At 44.7% G+C, this 19,119-nt stretch overlaps 1 protein-coding gene across 6 annotated transcripts in view; it reads left to right on the top strand.

Moving 5' to 3' along the window:
- The window catches only part of WNT5B (Wnt family member 5B), a 125,250-nt gene that overhangs the window by 21,036 nt on the left and 85,095 nt on the right, over positions 1-19,119 (top strand). The window contains exon 1 of one of the 6 annotated variants that reach the window (XM_079992871.1): positions 7,637-8,124. The exons of 3 other annotated variants lie outside the window; for them this stretch is intronic. In XM_079992871.1, the coding sequence (XP_079848997.1) occupies positions 7,981-8,124 (144 nt within the window). In that variant the 5' untranslated portion in view covers positions 7,637-7,980. Of the gene's footprint in view, positions 1-7,636; positions 8,125-8,541; positions 8,806-18,388; positions 18,507-19,119 lie in introns of those variants that run through there. 2 more of the 6 variants (XM_079992875.1, XM_079992878.1) reach the window with 2 other exon arrangements.

The following is a 19,119-nucleotide window of genomic DNA, read 5'->3' as shown; positions in this document are numbered from 1 at the left end:
AACTTGGCACAGTGCAACTCTTAGTCTACAGCAGTGTAATGATGATGGAGGCTATTGCCAACACAGCTGCAGAGTTCTGTGTTAATAGGACATCACCGCTTGCAATGCCATTGCAGTTTCATAGCTCTTGTTATGTACCTGTGCAGTGCCCAATCCTATACTAGGCTGTTTAAATTGGCTGTGGAAACCCTGGCAAGAGATCTTACTTCATAATGTGAGCTCAGTGTGCTTTGGCAGTGAAAAAAGTGGTGGAAAAGAAAAGCAAATTGATAGAGGATAAGTCTATGAATGGCCAAGATTGGGCATCTGGCAAGACCTGCTTTTCAGCAAGAGGGTGAGGGATAGCAAAAGGCAGGTTGAGGTTGGTAGAAAGCATCTCGTTTGTCCTCATGGATGAGCATCTAGTGCTGGTTGGCTACTGTGGGAAACAGGATGCTGGACTGGAATATGGAACTTCTGTTGTTGAACTTCAAGTCCCATCCACCCCAGTAGGTATGGCCAATCTCTCTGCATTCCTGTGTTGCATCCCTGTATTAGACTGCTCTGGCAGTGCTTATCTTCTGTTCCCCAGCTTGCAGCATGGCTAATCTCAATACATTCAATACTCAATACATGTATTAGGTCATTCTACCTAATGTTTAACTTCAGCATGCCACGTCTACCTAAATTGTTTCTCGGCCAATCCTCAGAAAGCATGACAAATCTTTGGCCATCCTCTTCTTTCCTCAATCTTTTGAAAGTATTTGTAGACCCTTGAGGTATTGTGCTCCATCCTCCTTAATCTTTTTGTCCCTTTGGGCTAAGCATACGCAGGTTCCTTCAGTTGTAACATAGACTTAAAAACAAGATTTAAAATATATATACTTAGTGAAAGCACACAAACAAATTCAAACATTTGGTGATCATGCAAACAAGCTGTCTTAATCTCATGGATAGCCCCTTTGCTCTTACCCTGACAGCTGTGACTCAGCAGTGTAGGCCATTTTGGGGGTGAGTGAGACATAGGTTGTTGAGGTCCCCATCCCTAATGAAAATAGTCTCCAACCACTGTCAAATCACAAATCACATCTGTCTCCATTGACTGATCCATAAAAATCACAGACCTGCTGCTTTGCAGCACTTTTCACAGCTTAAAATCATGGATCCAAGGTACAGGTCCTCATGGATCCTCATATTTTTGTACAAGGCATCACCACAATTCAGGACAGTTTCAGGGTACACAAAATAAAGTACTTCTTCACCCAACACACAGTTAAAACTATGGAATTCACTACCAGAAGAAGCAGTGATGGCCACCAACTTTAAAAGAGGATAAGATACATTCATGAAGGAGAAGACTATTAATGGCTACTAACCCTGGTGGCTATGGAGGCAGTAATACTTCTGAATACCAGTTTCCAGAAACAACAGGAGGGGAGAGTGCTGTTGCGCATAGGTCCTACTTGTGTGCTCCCAAAGGCGTCTGGCTGGCCACCGTGAGAACGGGATGCTGGAGAGAGTGCTGACTTGGGAACCAGGGTTCAATCCCCACTCAGCCATGAATCTCACTTGGTGACCACAGGCTAGTCACTGCTTCTCAGCCTAACCTACCTCACAAGGTTGTTGTGAAGATAAAATGGGGAGGAGACGTATGTATGCCACCTTGAGCTCCTTGGAGGATATAAATGTAAATCATCATCATCATCCAGCAGACTCTTCTTATGCTGAAAAATACAATCAGTATATTTGTCGTCTTATGTATAAATTATGAAGAGGATCTGCACCTTGGATGATTGTAAACTGTAATCCGATGGGGTTTTTGTGGGGGGACCTCATGTAAAATCATGCAAATTCAAGAGGATCCATTTTAATTCACTGCAGCTGAAAAGCAAAGTGTGTGTGTTCTGTTATCTGTGGGGTGGAATGACTTGGAGGAGGTAGGGACAGATGCACTAGAGGAGGAAGTGCCTACAGCACTTTCTCAAAATTCCAGATGTGCCTGTGGGTCCAGAAAGCTTGGCAACTGCACACAGTTCTTAAAACTACATGATATTTTGCCCTACATGAAACTTGGCAATATTTAGCCAAGCTGCAACAGGCCCGTGAACAAAGTTCCCCTCTCAGATGCCTGGGAGCCAAAGTGTTAAGTTTCTGCAGACATGCATGGAGACCAACATCCCATCTCATAAAACACATTTACCTTGGGGTGAGAAAACCTGGCACCAAACACTCGCTCCAGCCAGTGCAAAGCTGAGGCAATGTTTCCCTCTAATTAGCTGGTATTTGCTATAATAGCTATTATGTTTCTGGTTATAAAGTCCTGAGGACAATGGCTCCTTCTTTCTTTACCCAAGGGTTGGGGGGGGGGAATGAAGGAAAATCTGGGTTACTATTCCCCCCACTGATTCCCCCCTCCCTTTTGCCGTATCACAAAAGATAGGAGGTTCTGCCGAAGAGGGGACAAGGATGGAAAACATGTTAGGTTATGAAGGAAACTAGACAAAGCCTTCAATTTTCTTCATTTTTTATTGAATCACTAGTATTGAGGGTGACCCATTTCTCAAAAAATATCACACAATCAGCAGTTCTACCTTGAGCAAGAAGGTAGACAGTGGAACCCAGACAGTGGAACCCAGAAAGTGTTTTAGTTGAGAGACTGATGGGAGAAAATATTTATCATCTATCTAATATCCAGTCTCCTTGATAAGTGCTCTTGATGATGATGATGGGTTGTATCCAACTAACGTTCACTCAGAATAGGCCAATTGAAATGAATGAACCAAAGTTGTGTCCATTCATTTCAGTGTATCTACTCATAAGTATGAGTAGCATTAAATGCAACCTGGTTATAGAAAATAATTAATAAACTGTCTTCCGTTTATGTAGTGTCTTATACCAGGGAAAGCAAAAATGGACAGGTTTCGCAAACTAAAATAGGCAATGGGGAAAGTGATAGAAGAACAGGAAGTTAAGGGCAGAGAGGGAAGGAAATGGACAAATGACATCATATGTGTTTAAACCAGGGCTGGAGAACCTGTGGCTCTCCAATGATAATTGGACTGCCATCCCCTTCACTCTTAAATAGTGGCCACTGGCTTGAAGTCCAGCAATGTCTGGAAAGCCAAAGGTTCCCACTCTTGATACAGTGGAAATTATTGGACTTCAGCTGGAAAGGCTGGGATTAAATTCCAGTTCAGCCATAATGCTCAAAGGGTTGTCTTGGGCAAGCCACTATATCTGAGCCCAACCTACCTCACAAGTTTGATGTGAGGATAAAATGGGACAACCCCATGTTTGTTATCCTGAACAACTTGGAGGATAGAAATCAGCACTGGCCCAAGACATTTTGCTACCTGAGGTGAAGGACAGGATGGCATCCCCATTTTATGTACAGAAACCAACTACTGGCAGCTGCATCTTACTTAAATCATTGGCAGCTGCAACCTTTGCCACACCTGAGGGCAGCAGGGTAGTTTAGAGGGTCCTGGACAGGCCATGTGGCACACGCAGCTCTGTCCTCCAGAGAGGAATTGGCCTTGGAGCTGCCACTGCTGCTTCCCCCATCGTCTGCTGCCTGAGGTGTTCACTTCATTCTGCCTAACAGTAGAGCCGGCCCTGATGGAAATCTATATCAATAAATGTTATTGCAACACATGCAAGCATGTAGCTTCCAGTTCCAGCACAATTAGAACAGAAAGTAATTTTATTTGCAGTGCCCCCTAATTGCATTAAAAGTTGAAACTAATTACATCTCTCCTTAATTACAAATTATAAAATAAAGAAGGCGTTTAAAATCTGCACAGCCAATTGTAACAATAACAATGGTATGTAAACTTGCCAGCAACAATTAGAACACCCTTCTGCCTCAGGAGGCTGAGATCACCAAGAACAGTTTTTACCCTGGAAACGCTTGGCATCAAGTCTTGAGGTCTGTTTCTAGCTTATAACATGGCTAAAGAACAACAAAAATCTGAACTTGAATGCATGACAGAGGTGCTGCATGACGGGTGGGGAACCTGTGGCCTTTCAGATGTTGGACTACAACTCCCATCATCCCTGAGCATTATCCAAGTTGCCTGGGACTGAAGACAGTTGTAGTCCCAACAACTTCTTTAAGGGCCACAGATTCCCCACCCTTCTGCTATGCATGAAGGCTGGTATTAGGGAGTACAGAACTGGTCCAACTTAGCTAGATCACTCTTGAAAAGTTTTGGAGAAAAGAAAGGGGAACAGTAAAATGGGCAGAAAGAGAAATATACTGTTGTCAAACTCTAGCCACAAGGATGGCATATTTGTTTTGAACAAGTTAGTAATTCTTGGATTTTGGAAAGACATTCTGGAGAAGATCAGGGATACTACTGCCTACATTCATAATCCAAAAACTTCTTTAAAAATGTTGGAAGAGGACTGCGAACTGATAACACATGTCTGTTAATTCCAGCTAGAATCTGAATTGCAACTTTCTGGACATTTTCTGCTGTTAGGTCTATGTTGGATAGGCTTGGATCTGGACAATATCCTTGTTGACAAAACATGTCGGAAGACTGAAAGAAGGAACAAACAAATCCAAGTTTATTAAAAGATTTTATTCATCCCTTACTGGGATACTAATTTTCAAGGTGATATATGGGGGCTGTTTTCACATCTGTAAATATCTATAATTCTCTTTAAGTCTTGGACACTATAAGAATAGCCTTGCTGGGTCACACCATCTAGCCCATCCTCTTGTTCTTACAGTGGTCACCCAGATGCCCATGGGAACCTTCAAGTAGGACTGTGTGAATCATTTACACACTTTTCATAATAATAAGGAAAGATGAATTGGAAATTCAGGTATAGATAGAGAACAAACATAAATATAGCCTCTTCCCATATGTTCGCATGCTGGTAGTGCTCCTGTTGTGACCCACCTTGGATCAGGCTGTGACCCACTGGTGGGTCCCAACCTGCCAGTTGAAGACCAGTAGCCCATAGGGATGATTTGATTATCATGATGGCCTGAGGTTTTGATATATGCACAATAAATATATTTTTCTGTTGAATTTGACACCTGGTTGCCTCTTTAAGACCTGAGAGGCTGGTATCAAATTATGGAACCCGTGGATCAGGGTGCTTTTTATGTGTAACCTCCTCAGGAACTATCTACACAGAGGAGCAGATGTGGAGGCAAGGGCAGGGTTGGCTAGCTGTATTTGTTAATCACCGCACTTGAGCATAGATTGTTGTTTTCACTGTGTAAATCCTGGCACCACTAGAGTTCGGCATCCTGCCCAGTGCTTGGTGTTCTTCCCTTTCATGCATTTTACTATAATTTCACTCTGTATATATATATATTAATCAGGGGAGTTGCCTCTCCAAACGCTTCTTGCTTTATGGAAATGTTTCACAGTACATGTGCCAGAATGCAGACGCCCAAGCTAGGTCTAGAAAAGCAGATTACTATTGTCAGAGAGACAATAAAATGAACAGATCAGCTCGTCAGCTGCCCAGTGTATTGCCTCATTGCTTCCATGTTCTACTCTTTTGGTATTCATGTTGACTCTTATGTGTACGTTCTTGAGGCATAGATTGAAGTTATTTGTCTAGAGTCCAGCACTGTATGCCTTATACTGATGGATTTCTAGATATAGCCACAGTATGTCTCTGATAATTTACCAGAAAGCAAGTGCTACTAATTCAATAGTACACTTTCCTGCAGGTGTTCTTAGGACAGCATTCTTCTTGTCACACACATGAGGAAGGGAACAGATTCCTTTCAGTCAGCACAAGAGGATAGACTGATCAGTGTCCCCTAATCAAAGATACGTGTATTTGTTTGTGTATGTGTATTGGAATTCCAGTTCCATCTTCAGTCAACATATCTGAACTACAGAACTGGAACCAGTGCAATTTGGCTAGAGCAATTTGCAAGTATTGGTCTATGAAGTATTGCGGTTCCATGCAATTTGGCTGGTGCTTCTCCTTTAAATTTGGCAATCCCTGCTTCAGGCAGTGTCATGTTTCTTTCCCCAGCAAAGGGGAAAGTTAAGTCCTAGGGTATCGATGGTGGGCAAAATCCTCTTGGGACACTTTTGATGAGTGTTTGTGGCACCAGCATCATGTGAGATCAATAATGCTTGTTGGAGCGATGAGAAAACAAATACAATTCCTATGCACCATCTAGGTAAGTTGAAGTACTTGGATGAAAACTGATACAGTGCCACAGGAGTCACTGCCAGGAATTCAAGCTGCAAAACACATGAATGTCCATAGAAAAGAATGCTAGTGTCAAAATTCACACTCACAATACAGTGGGGAACACATGGGCAGGAGTGCAAGGAAACATCTGCTTCTACTACAGTGGGGCCCACACATGGTAATAGATGTGCTCTGCTTATATTTTACAATCTTATTTAAAGATAGTCATTGATACCAGACAAAAAATCAGTGGCAAGTGAGATCTGAACAGAAATGCGCAGCATTCAAACTGATGCCACTGACAATCTTATTCATAAGTGAGGTAAGGCTTATTAAACTCAGGGGTACTTATTTCTGATTGAGGCTGCAAGAGTTAGCTGGCATAGCACAACTTAGTCATTTAACTTTGCTTAATAGAGACCACACAAGGGGTGAGTACTCTTGTACTCAGATTCTACTTGCGGGTTTCCCATAGGCAATGGGTTTCCCAGTGGTTGGCCACCGTGAGAACAGGACACGGGACTGAATGGGCCATTGGCCTGATCCCACAGACTCTTCTTATGTTTATGTTCTTAATATTAGGTTGACAGTTAGGTATTGAAATTCCTGCTCCATTATCACTGTAGTTCCTCATTTGTAGGCAGGTAGGCAAAGATATTCTTCCACCTAAAATATTTGTATTACAATCCCAGCTTCAAAATGGGCAATTCCTTTGCTAGGGACACTGCTTGACTGCGTTAAACACTAGGGATACTGGAGTGCTTGTGTTTATCCTCAATTACTGCTGTAATGAGTAGCTAACCTATTTATTCTGTGTATGTTTAAGCTTTGATTGAATTGCCACAGACATTTCATTGCCATTTGACGCCATTGCATACAATCCTATCCACCACCCACACATCTCCCTGTCAACTTATAGTTAATATCCACAAAAGCTTATGCCACAATAAATTTGTACGTCTTCGGTTAGCATCTGTTTGGAGACAATGAAAGAGTGCGCCTTCAGGGGTAAAGTCAAACCATTGGAGAGTTACAGCACCTGCTGTGGCTGTAGAAACAGATATGAGAAAGACATGGTTTGTTGCAGCTGGGGCACTTGAAGGCGTCCAGTTGTGTTGATGCAGCTGTACCATGGCGTTCCTTCTTAATGCACTCCTTTAAGGTGCCACAAAAGCGTTGTCACCATCTGCTAGAGCCCCATTCTTCCATTCCCATCTCATCCCATCCCAGATCATGGATTCCCGGTTCCTGAAACTGTTGAAGCCTCCCAAGTCAGTTTTTAAGAGCCTGCATATCTGCTCCTGTGAAGTGAATAATGTTGGACTGCAGACGCCTGCTTTTCCAATGGAGTTGAAGGCACTGCAAAGCTCTAAAGCAGCGTGTGTGCGCGCATGGGCAGTGAAAGAGCAGTTCATCTGCCTTTTGCTCCTCTGAAGCAGCTGAGTCTACAACAGGGAGGAACAAGGGGTGAAAGGCACTGAGTGTCAACTTTTAGCATGTGTCTGCATCAAGGGACTCATATGGGGGGCGGTGGTGGTGGTGAGATGTGTCCTGGTGATGGATTGGATGGTATGTTAGTGGAAGGGACAAGTGGTGGGGTCAGGTGGTAATGGGGAACTCATTGGTGTTGAGAGTGTGCTAGTTTAATCGGTTGGGGAGGAAAGAATGTCAAGTATATGTGAGAACAGGAGTAAGCTCCAGGCTGGGGGGAATCTTGGAGAGTGGGGAATGAGGCAGCAGGAAGAGGGGGTGTTCCACGGAAGGAGAGGGTGAGAGAGGAGATTAGTAGGGAAGACTGGGGAGAGCGAAGGGGTCAGGGCTTTAATGAAAAGGAAGGTCTATGAAGTTCCTCACGGGACAGCAGTGTCGCTACGCCAGCAAGAAGGGTGGCGATCTAAAGTGGCGAGGAGGGGTGACTCTCGGGCTGCGTTTGGAAGAGACAGGATGACAGCGAGGGCTATATACACGGTGTGTGTCGCGAGGGGGGGGGGTTGAGGGGGATTGCCCCGGGGTGGTGCCCATCGCCGGCGCTGCTGCCGCGCGGGGCGGGTAGGAGGGGGGGTGCTTGGGAGGGAGGGAGAGGCGGGCGCGGGGCGTGAGGAGAGGCGGGGCGGAGGTTGCTGCCTGAGCCCCCGGGATCGGTTCGGCTCGCCTTGCTCCGACCCTTTGCACTACAGTCGGCGCCGTCTTGCTGCTGCTACTGTCGCCGCTGTAGTCAAAACTCCTACCGGCCTAAAAGTTGTCTGGTGCAAAATCCCTTCTGCAGCAGCAGCAGCCCGAAAGAAAGCGAGAGCGCCAGCCATCCGCCAGCCGAGGGAGGGAGCGAGCGTCGGCGACGGTGGATGCCTATTGCCCCTGTTGCTGCTGCAGCCGGCCAGCCAGCCAGCCAGCCAGCCAGAAGCGCGCGAGCGGAGAGGGGCGCATCCAGCCCGTTGGAGAGGAGCGCGGGGGCGCGTCCCTGGTGGCTCCCGAGCTGACCTTGCCTGGCCCGGCGCCTTCCGCGCTGCCAAAGGGCGACTCACCTGCTGCCTGCGCAGCGCCGGGACTAACTCGAGCGGGGCCAGGAGAACACCCACTCGCGCACACACTCCGAGAGGCAAACTTGCCGCAGCCGTCGACGTCGCGGGGCTGGAAAGCGCAGAGATGCAGGTAGGGGGCGCCCCTCGCAGGGCGAGCGCCGGAGGGCCCGGGCAGGCGCTCTTGTCACCGCCGGGGGGAAGAAGAGCCCCGGCGCCTGGCCTCCCTGACTGGGAGTTGGGGGGAGGGAAGTGTGCGCGCCTTGCTATCTGTCGCCGAAACAAAGCTCCCTCTCCTTCAGAACCCGCCTCCACGTGTTCTTGCCCCTAGGGAGACGCAAACACGTGTCCCGGCTCCCCTGGGCCCCGACCGGGGTGAAGCGTCTTGCCGCCACGGCCGGACAAGGAGCGGGTTTGTGGCGGAGGGCGGGCTTCGCGCTGGCCGGGGGTCCCATTGGACTCGGCGGGACTTCAATCCTGCGGAGACGCCTTGAAAAGCTGGTCTTGGTTGGTGTCTCGGCCCGGGCCGGATTTTAGCCCTGCTTCAAGCGGAGGAGGAGAGTTCTCCCTTTTTTGAGTAGCGGGGAAAGAGCGTCTTGGCGAGCGGGCGCACTGGTGGGACTTGCTCGAACAAGGGTGGGTAACCTGTGCCCTTCCAGATGTTGTTGGGCTCCAACGCCCATCGGCCCCAGCAGCGTAGCCAATGATCTGGAATGATTATTGGCAGCTGCAGTCCAGCATCCTTATGGAGGGTGACAGAATCCCCACCTACTAAACTAGGGGGAAGTTTTTGCAAGAGGGAGGGTGCATCTGCCTGACAGTCTGGCAGGTTTGAGCTCCAGCAACATCTATTCTTTTAAGGCAGCACTTTCCCTTGAGAATAGCTCCACTGAACTCAGGGGGGTTTACAGTGCTGGCTTAACCCTGTCTACTCCTGGGGTGGCTAGGATTGCAGTCTCAAGTCTGTAGGAAACTTACACAGGAGCAGTCTCCAAATCCTGCTTTTGTTGACAGGTTTCAGGGATTGCTGGTGGATGGGGAGGACTGGGGAAGCTTCGAAGCAAGAAAACAAATCGGATTGCAATGTTGAGAGTGAGGAAAATATCCTTTCTCTTCACTCACAGCCTTTGGAGTATTCATCCACCAAAGGAAAACCAACTTTCTCGTACCTTGTTTTACAGCCTCCAGCTGTCTTTTGCCCTGGTACATTTACTGGTCTTGGGTGCTTTGCCATCCTGTCAGGTAGAGGATAGCTGAGTGAGCTCTCGGACTACTCTGCTGCTGCTGGGGCATCCCTTCAGCCTGTCTGGTGGAGCCCCAGACTCCGGGGTGAACAGTTTGCCCTGCACAGCCCCATGCAGGGCACTTTGGGTGGTCGCTGAGCACTTTACAGTACTTTTAACGAGGCGGAGACTGAGTGCCTCATGGGTAGGTAGGAGCTGCTCACAAGCTTGGGAGGGCAGCTGCTGTTTTCTTCAGAACCTGTAAGGGATGCTTGTGGCACTGATCCTCTCAAGATGCTGTGGAAGGAAGGTGCTTTTAAGTCTCTCTTTAAATTACTCTTCTCTCATCACCTGTACTTTATGGCCTGTCATTGGCAAGATAACCTTGGAAAGTGAGGCTCTCAATTTGTTTGTAATGAAATCTCAGAGGCGGAGTTCAGCTCTTAAAGCCTTTGGCAACCTGGTATCTTCTAGATGTTTTGGACTGCAAAGGGGCAGATGAGAGTCCAAAGCAGCTGCTGAACCAGCTGCTGGATGCATTTGATGAGAGATTATGCTTGTCTTTGTGCCCTGTTTGTGGGTGTATGAGAGGCATCTGTGTGGACTAGATGAGCCTTTGCTCAGATCTTGCCAAGCAATTTACTGTTTTCTTTAAATGTATGGTGTTCACATACTGGAAGTCAGACTGAGCCAGAGGAGACAGTGACCGCCTGGCATGTCTGGGTTAAAAGGCTCTTGGGTGACATGACTGAGAGAGTTCTCTGTGTGAGGCCTAGGAGAAGTCCTGTCAGCTGGGGGGTTCTATTCTGCCTTGGTCAGACTCCACCTGGAATATTGTGTCCAGGTATGAGCACCACAATTTAAGAATATTAACAAGCTGGAATGTATGCAGAGGAGGGTGAGGCCGACCAAGGTGATACAGGGACTGGGAACCAAGCCTTATGAGGAACTGTTCAGGGACCTGGGGATGTTTAGCCTGGAGAAGAGGAGATATGGCTATCTTCTGATATCAGAAGGGCTGGAAGATGGAGCAAGCTTGTTCAGAGGCTAGGAGCCAAACCAATAGCTTTAAATTACAAGAAAGGAGATTGTGACTGAACATCAGGAGGAGCTTTGACGGTAAGAGCTGTTCGACAGTGGATCAGACTCCCTTGGAAGGTAGTGGACTCACCTTCCAAGGAGGTTTTTAAGCAGATGTTGGATGGCCATCTGTCATGGATGCTTTAGTTGAGATTCCTGGATTGCAGGGGGTGGGGCTAGATGACCCTCAAGGTCTCTTTTAACTCTACAATTCAATGTCTCAGTTGCCTCTGTTGAAGACAGTTCCATTTGTTAACAGGTAGTGGCCACATGAAGCCAGGGCCAATGACACTGTTCTTGAAGCCAACTTTAGTTCATCAAGTTTTAACAAGATCTGGAGTCCTGCCTCTTTTTAGAGCTTAAAAGGAGCAGCCAGAAGTGAGGGAATTGATTCAGGATGGGGATCTTTTGATCAGGAAAATGGTGCAAGGGGGAAGGTTAAGCACCCTCTTTTCCCCAGTTCCACTACCACAGTCTAGCCTTTCCATTGTAGTCACAGCTGTTTTTGAACTTTAAGAAATATGCTGGGAGTTCCAGTCACAGTTATCCTGCATCATGCGTAGTTTGGTCCTAATCCATTGTGTTGCAAAAGGGAAATGCATCTGTTTGTAGTGCTGGCCACATGTAAAGGGTACCAAAGTAACTCAACCACACAAGGCTAAGTGGATGTTGACTGTAAATCAGACTGGGGTTCAATATATACCTCTGTTATTGTCCTGTATTTACCACTATTATGTTCAAGTGATATTATTATTGTTTATTAAATTTACATTCTCTAGGTGGCTTATAGAAGGTCAGACTATGGGACATGTGGCTTAACAATGCAAGTTCTCATACTCCCAACATACTGCTGTTCTTTTTTGCTGCACTTGTATTTATGCAGCTTCTTATTTTACACAGATACATAATGCAGACATATTAACACTTAGTCTCATAGATGATAGATAGATATAGCACATGCATACATACATGTACACACGTGTGTATTTAATCTGCCTAGACAGGTGTAATTGTATTCTTGACTAATTGACCTAATTATAAACCATGTGGTTAACACTCCATGTGGGAATGTAACTATTCTTGACGCATCTATGTGCTGCAGGTGGAACCAACTTTCCTAAATAGGAATAACACGTAGCCTTGATTTGTTATTGAAGTTATTGGGGTGGTACACGATATTAGGGTCTTCATATCTCTCCCACTTATGCTCCTGATCTGTTTATACTCTTGCCTACAAAAAGCTCACACAACAATAAACCAGTTGAACCTAGTACTCAGTGAGGTGACAAACCTGTGTTTATGCTGTTCCAGTTTGGACTGCAAGTCTCTGAATCCTCCTCTATACAAAAATAGCTCTCTGCACATAGGAGACTAGTTGAGGTAGAACCCTTCCACCAGACCTTTTTCTTGCTGTGTGGATTTTTTATATGGAGGAGGGTTTAATCCTATGAGGCTAGAACTGCAGCCTATAATGGTGCAGGTCCAGAAAACACGCTGCTTTACCATTTCACAGACAACTTGGCCTAAACCCCTTTAAATTGCCACACTATTGTTTATCTTGCATTTGTGTCTAGTCCTAGTCTTTTGCATCTTCAATTCTCCTGGCCTGCAGTCTGTTTTGTTCTCCTATAGTTGATGGCAGGCCAGTGTGTGTGGTGAGGGGAACTTTGTACATCTGTTGAGGGTGTGTCCTTGGTGGTTATGTAAAGTCTAGATGACCAGCAATTATAGAAGATGGGAGGTGGAGTCTTCTAGTTTCAGCGAGGTGCACTGTGAATGGTAGAAGACAAAGTCACATGGTGACTTCTACAGCAAGGGGGAAACGTCACTGGAAAACTTCTGAGATCCTGTTCTGCCTGAGGGTACCTTTGTCTAGTTGTGTTCTCCAGCACCCTTCCAGACTCCTATCCTGCCCTCTGTGTGTTGGAGTGTTGCAAAACCAGTTACGTAAAAAAGATATGGAGCTGCTTTGGTTGTGGGATGCGTTCTGGAAATCCACTGGTTTCAACCAAAAACACAGTGCAAACTACTGGAATGAATTGACTATTTCAAATTTGGGCTTTTAAAATATCCATACTGCAGGTATGGATTTTACATACTTGTAAAATTTTACATACTTGTAAAATTACTTTTACCTCTAAGCAGTGGATGTGTGGCAGTGACATGGTCTGGTGTGCTGATAATGTGTTCTGTGGAATCATACAGCAGTGCTTTCAATATCATGATAAAATGAACATTTTCTACAAGTACAGATGTTTGGCACAATAGTTGTGCAGTACTCAACCATTTGTTTAACATAATCCAGATTCCAGGCATCATTTTTACAGGTTCTGTCTGTAGATTTTATTCTTGTTTATGAATGAAATCCCAGCTCTTTTGTATTTTTTTTCGATTCCAATAAACACATGCCAAATCTGACCCAGTGCAACTTGTACCATAAGATAGGATAAACTGAGATCAAGTAGCCTGTGACCTGTCCACATATTCTTCTGTTTGAATAAGGTTGTATAATACTTAAGATAACTCCTGGCATAAAAATGTGGCAATGTGTGCATCTTGCATTTCTCTGGCCCTGGGATTTTCCCTTCCCTTTTCACTTTCTATTTCAGGTGTGCCATTTTAGCATTCAAAGTGCACCTCTGCATTGTCCAACTCCAGCTTATTGAATTGTGTGTATGTTCATAGATACCTTTTCTGTTTAACTTTTACATTTGTTCGGATTCCCATGCAATGAGCAGCCTTATTTTTTTTGGGGGGGGGGGTTGAAATAGGGTTGAATAGGTGATTAGCACAAGTTGCATAATGCATATTCGGCAGGAAAATCTTAGTGGGGCTTGCTTCTCTCAGGTAAGTATGCATAGGATTGCAGCTTAAGTGACAGCTCCTCAAATGTCAAACTATGAAGGAAAAAGGAAGATAACCTTGCTTCTTTTCAACACTTTAAATATACTGTCAAGGGTCCTAATCCAGTAACCTATATGTGGAATGGCTGAGCTTGTGTACCTATAACCTGACTGGAAAGTAAAGAAAAGCTGAATTCTTGCCAACCAACTTTTGGGTGGGAAAGTAGGAGTTTAATCCAGCCCCCTGCACCCTCTCCTCAACAGGTGATTTGCAGAATCCCAGCATTGTTTACTGGGCTACACACACATTTCTGGCTCCTTTGTTGGGTTTGGGAATACACTTAGTTGCATTTTAATTCTCCATTCAGCCAGAAAAATATGTGTAGCAACTTGTCTATCATTCCAGCAGAGATAGGGCTAATCATTCTGATAAACACTTCCAAGAACTAGACTAAGTTGCTTTGTGGGACAGATCACACTCTCAGGCTGCCAGTTGCCATCCTTTTTGAATATCATATGTATATCTCATCAGTGCATACATATGCTCTGTGCATATATATCAGCTTATGTAGTTCATGTCAAACTAAGGTGGGTTTCTTTTTCAATAACCAAGGGGCTAAGCGGCAAAAAGAGAGAGAAAGCAAAGCTGTACGTAGAGAAATTTAAGAATTTGGTACTGAGAAAATTAATGTGATTTTAAAGGGGGGGGAAAAAGTATGTGGAACATGGAAGTAAATGTGCCAACAATTAATGAAAGCAGGTTTTCATTTCTTCTGTCGAAGAAATTGGAATAGTATATGAAGAGGGAAACTTTGTGAGATCCAAGTGCCAATTCAGAGTAGGAGGCAGAATTGGACAGGCAGCCTGGCCTTACTCCAGCCCCAGATTTCCTGCGTTCCCAGGCTTCATCTCTTATGCTTCTGTGCCCAAGGGTATCAGAAAGAGATTCCTCTCTATTAGGAAGGAGTGCCTGCCTTCTTAGTTCATCTGGTAGTAGATGTAATACTATACAGCACATCTCCTTTGGCTGCCTTCAGACTTGCTCTGTGTTTCCATTTTGTGATATTAACCCTTAACAGTGATGTAGTTTTAAAGGTTTTGTGTACCTTTCCTCCTCTTCTTTCTTTTGGTATTCTCTGCACTTTTGACATACCCTCCACCCGCATTGGTTTGAGACGGTCTAAGCCACCTACTATGCACAGTAATTCCAGTTCCTGATTTTGCAAGGTGTGGGGTTTTCAAAATCAGACGGTTGTACTGTCTTATATTAGGCCAGGTCATGATAATGTTTCTGGTGAAAAACACTGATTTATTAAAATAAAAAATAAAATCTGCACTTTGCTTTTCACATGCTGTGTGCACTATCTGTGTGTTTCCCCTTAATGCATTGCTTTTGTTGCCAGGACATTGTATTTTCCAACTATACAAGGAACAATGGCCACTATCCCACCAATGTGAAACTTTTGTAATTCCCATTAATATCAACAGGGAAATTACTTCAAATGGTTGAGATTTATTTAATTGACTAAACTGCACCCAACTTTAAAAACTGGAACAATGTTATATTTTTCAATCCAATAATACATTCATCAAATATTGAACACCCTTTCTGAACACCCATGCTAACAGGTCCCCACTAGCTGCTTATTAGTGACTGGTTTTAAGGTCTTGCTATTTACATATGAAGCCATAAACAACTCTCAACCAGGTTACCTGAGGCAGTGACTTCCCCTCCATTGTCTGGCAAGGACCTTTTTCAGGTTCGATTGGTTGATCTTAATCTTGCCATGACTCATTGACTCGTGACACAGAAATGGGCTTTTTCAGTGATGGCCCCAATATTATGGAATGCATTGCATGCTGAAATATGAGAGACCCCCCGCCCCATTTATACTGGCATTCTGTGACCTATTGAAGATGTATCTGTTTTACATAGGTATTCCCTTCATCTCTTGATCTGAATCTCCTGTTATAATTACTGTACTGTGCTGTTTGAATGGAATTGTTATGTTGTGTATTTTCATTGTGAATGGTTACATTTTAATGTATGTATGTAATTGGTTTTTATATTTGTTAAATGCTTAGAAGCCTATTTTGGTTTTAGTGGAATATAAATAAATGAAATAATAATAATAATAATAATAATAATAATAATAATAATATGATGTATGATTGGGGTTTCATAAATATCAACACAATATTGGTTGCAGTGCAATAACACACTTTACTAAGCATGACCTGCCACATTGTCTTCATCATCTCCAGTTATAAAGGCCTCTGAAAGCAGGGTTAGGAAAGGGGAAGGATCTGTGAACTACGATAAGGCATCAGCCTTAAGTGCATATAATCTTTCAGAGAGTCTCTGTGATGCCAACACTCATTGTTTGCTTGGACTTCCACAGCTAACTTACCATTGGCAATGGGGGGGGAGACTTTTTAGTTGTTTTATAATGCCACTTACTGTTTTCGTCTATGCTAAATAATGCCACTATTATTCCAGTTAAGATGGGGGAGGGGGACAAGGAAAAAAACCAGCAACTGATATGAAAGCCATATGCCATATGCTGGAAGCTGCCCAGAGTGGCTGGGGCAACCCAGTCAGATGGGCGAGGTACAAATAATAAATTATTTATATATTTTGTTGTTGTTGTTGTTGTTGTTATGTCCAATAGCAGTGAATTAGGCTTAACTAGACACTGAAGGGGATTGGCTGCCACAGACCTGTGTCTCCTCACTGTGTTGGAGAAAGATCATAGCTCAGTGAGAGAGCAGAGGTTTCCACTCTCACTATGCCCCCCAGACCACTTGCAAATCAGTAAAGGTCTTGCTATACCACTTAATGAGTTTTCTGCCTAGCAGTTGCTTAGCAGTTGTACTGTTTTTTAATTATATGGAATTCAAACTCTAACACAATAAAATGCAATAAGAAACAAAAGGATTTAAATTTAATACAATTTAAAAATCCTTCTAGAGGTGCATTTCCCCTTGATATGTTCTTCCTTTAATCTTGCTTCATCTTCGTTACTATTTTCTTGATCATTTATTAATTTGTGGTTTTTTTCAGTCTCCCTTCTTCAACCACAAATCCATTTTTAGACTTTGACTATTATTATTATTATTATTATTATTATTATTATTATTATTATTATAAACTAACAGCTCCCACTTTTCAGTCACTCCATCTTGCGTTCACTCTCTCAGCTTCTTCCCCTTCTCGCTGCTTCCTTCATTTCCATGTATTGACTCCCCACTCCTTTCAAGTGCCCTGTCAGCCTCTTTCCCCCTCTTTTGACCTTCCACATCTTCCTGCCAGCCACAGCTGTATTCCTGTGAGGCAGACAGAGCCTTCTCCCCACATCACTTCTAGTCAGTCCTGGCCAGGTTCCAAGACTGAAGAAGCCCCTGTGCCCTCCGTCACTCCTCAGAGTTGCTTCTGTGAACCACCTGCATGAAACTGGTGGACCATGGACCACACTTTGGGATTGGGAACCTCTGTGGTAGAGCATATGCCTTGCATGCAGGAAATCCCACATTCGTAACCATCCCTGCCTTCTGACTTAGAACCGGCACAGAAGATAGCACTACCTGTTGGCTTCTTCCTTTGCAGCCTCAGTGTTGCCTTTGTAGAACTCAGCAGGGTTGAGGATGGGAACAAGCAGTTGGCTCTGCCTTTCAGAATCTGTCTATGGTTCTGGCGCCACCTACTGTAGGCCCCCCTGTCAGCCCCAGGGGCCACCAGCTGCCACTGCTCTTGAAGTCTTTGCTACTTGATTCACACATCTTGGCTGTCTGGCTAAGCCCGAATAGGTGCCAACACTCTTCCTTCTTGCCTGTTTACCTGTCTAAATTTAAGCTCTTCAGTCGGTATTCTGTGTCCCTGGTTGACATGTGGTCAGGCTCAAGTTGTGGTTCTGGCTGCTGCTGCGGCTGCTGCTGCTGCTGCTGCTGCTGCTGCTGAAGCATTTCCTGGCCTGTTGTGGGCTGACCATGGTTGGTTGCTCACAGCTTTCCTCCAACAGATATAACTTAGATTGCTTCCCCTGAGGATTTCGGCAAGCCTGTTCTCCCACTCTTATTTAGGCTCAGTTTACCTTTTACAAAAGGAGAAAATAAACCCTTGACAGTGCAAAATAAATACTAAACAGTTATCTGCCTCCAATTTGTGCTCTTTCTTTCTCTCTCTCTCTGTATGTGTGCCTAAACAAATACAGCACAGTGGGACCTGGAATCATCCCACATACCATTTGAGATCTATGGCAACTTGTGAACCAAGTCTGATGATTTGGTTCTCAAAGGGAGTAATGTTCCTTTTTTTCATGATCCACCACCAGCACTTAAGAGCTGAGGCTTGGCAGCTGTTTGACTCTGTGCCTATCATTTTGTAACTTGAGATTTTGTTTCCTTGTGCTGATTGTAGCTTTTGAGTTTAGTGGGCAAACCTTTACTGCTACTTCAAGGAAAATGTAAATGTTTCTCTGCTTAGATCTTCTGTTTCCTGGAGAACACAGCAACTATGTGTTTCTATTACTGCAGTCTGCCATGTGGGATAAGCTGTTTGATGCCTAGTCTGGTGTTGTGGTTAATGCTATGAATTGGCAATGAAGGCTAAAACTGCTGGGAGTTGGACTCTAGTGACATCCGTGGAGGGCCACATGTCCCCCCACCCTGCCTTACAATAATTCTGTAAGGTAAGAGAGTATTCATGTCACTATATTGCAAATGGTAGACTGAGGCTGAGAGAGTTACTTGCCTAAGGCCACTAGTGAATTAATTGCAGAGGCAAGCTTCTAACTGGGACAAACTGGGACTTTCTGATTCACAACTCAGTCTCTTAACCATCATGCTACACCAGCTCACAACTATTAATAGGCGTCTACTCCTCCATGTATTTGTCTGATCCCCTTATCAAGTCTTCTGTGCTTGTGGCTGTCGCAATATCTTGCGGGGGGAAAGTCTATAAAAGAATTTTGGATCCTCTTTAGAGCAGGGGTGGAGAAACTTTTTCAGCTTGAGGACCACATTCCTTTGTTGGCAACATGCCAGGGGCCAGTGGTGGGTGGTGTCAGAGGCAAGAGTGGGTGAAGCAATGGCTGTGACTCTTACTTTGTATAGTAGACCTCTTTTTAGCCATGCAAATGCCATTGGTTTCTGTATCGTCGCACACATCTCTTCATCCAGGCAAGCAGGAGTCATTATTGCTGTTCAAGCACATATTCCAGTTGGGCAAAAGCTCTTAAGGAAGGCACAGGGAACAGCCAGGAAGTGATGTGGCCTGGGCAGAATCCCAAGAACTGGATTGAG

The sequence above is a fragment of the Podarcis cretensis genome (genome assembly GCF_951804945.1).
Source record: "Podarcis cretensis genome assembly, chromosome: 10".
In the NCBI taxonomy this organism is placed as follows: Eukaryota; Metazoa; Chordata; class Lepidosauria; order Squamata; family Lacertidae; genus Podarcis; species Podarcis cretensis.
Note: the sequence above shows the minus strand (reverse complement) of the source record. Positions and strands in the feature narration are given on the sequence as shown.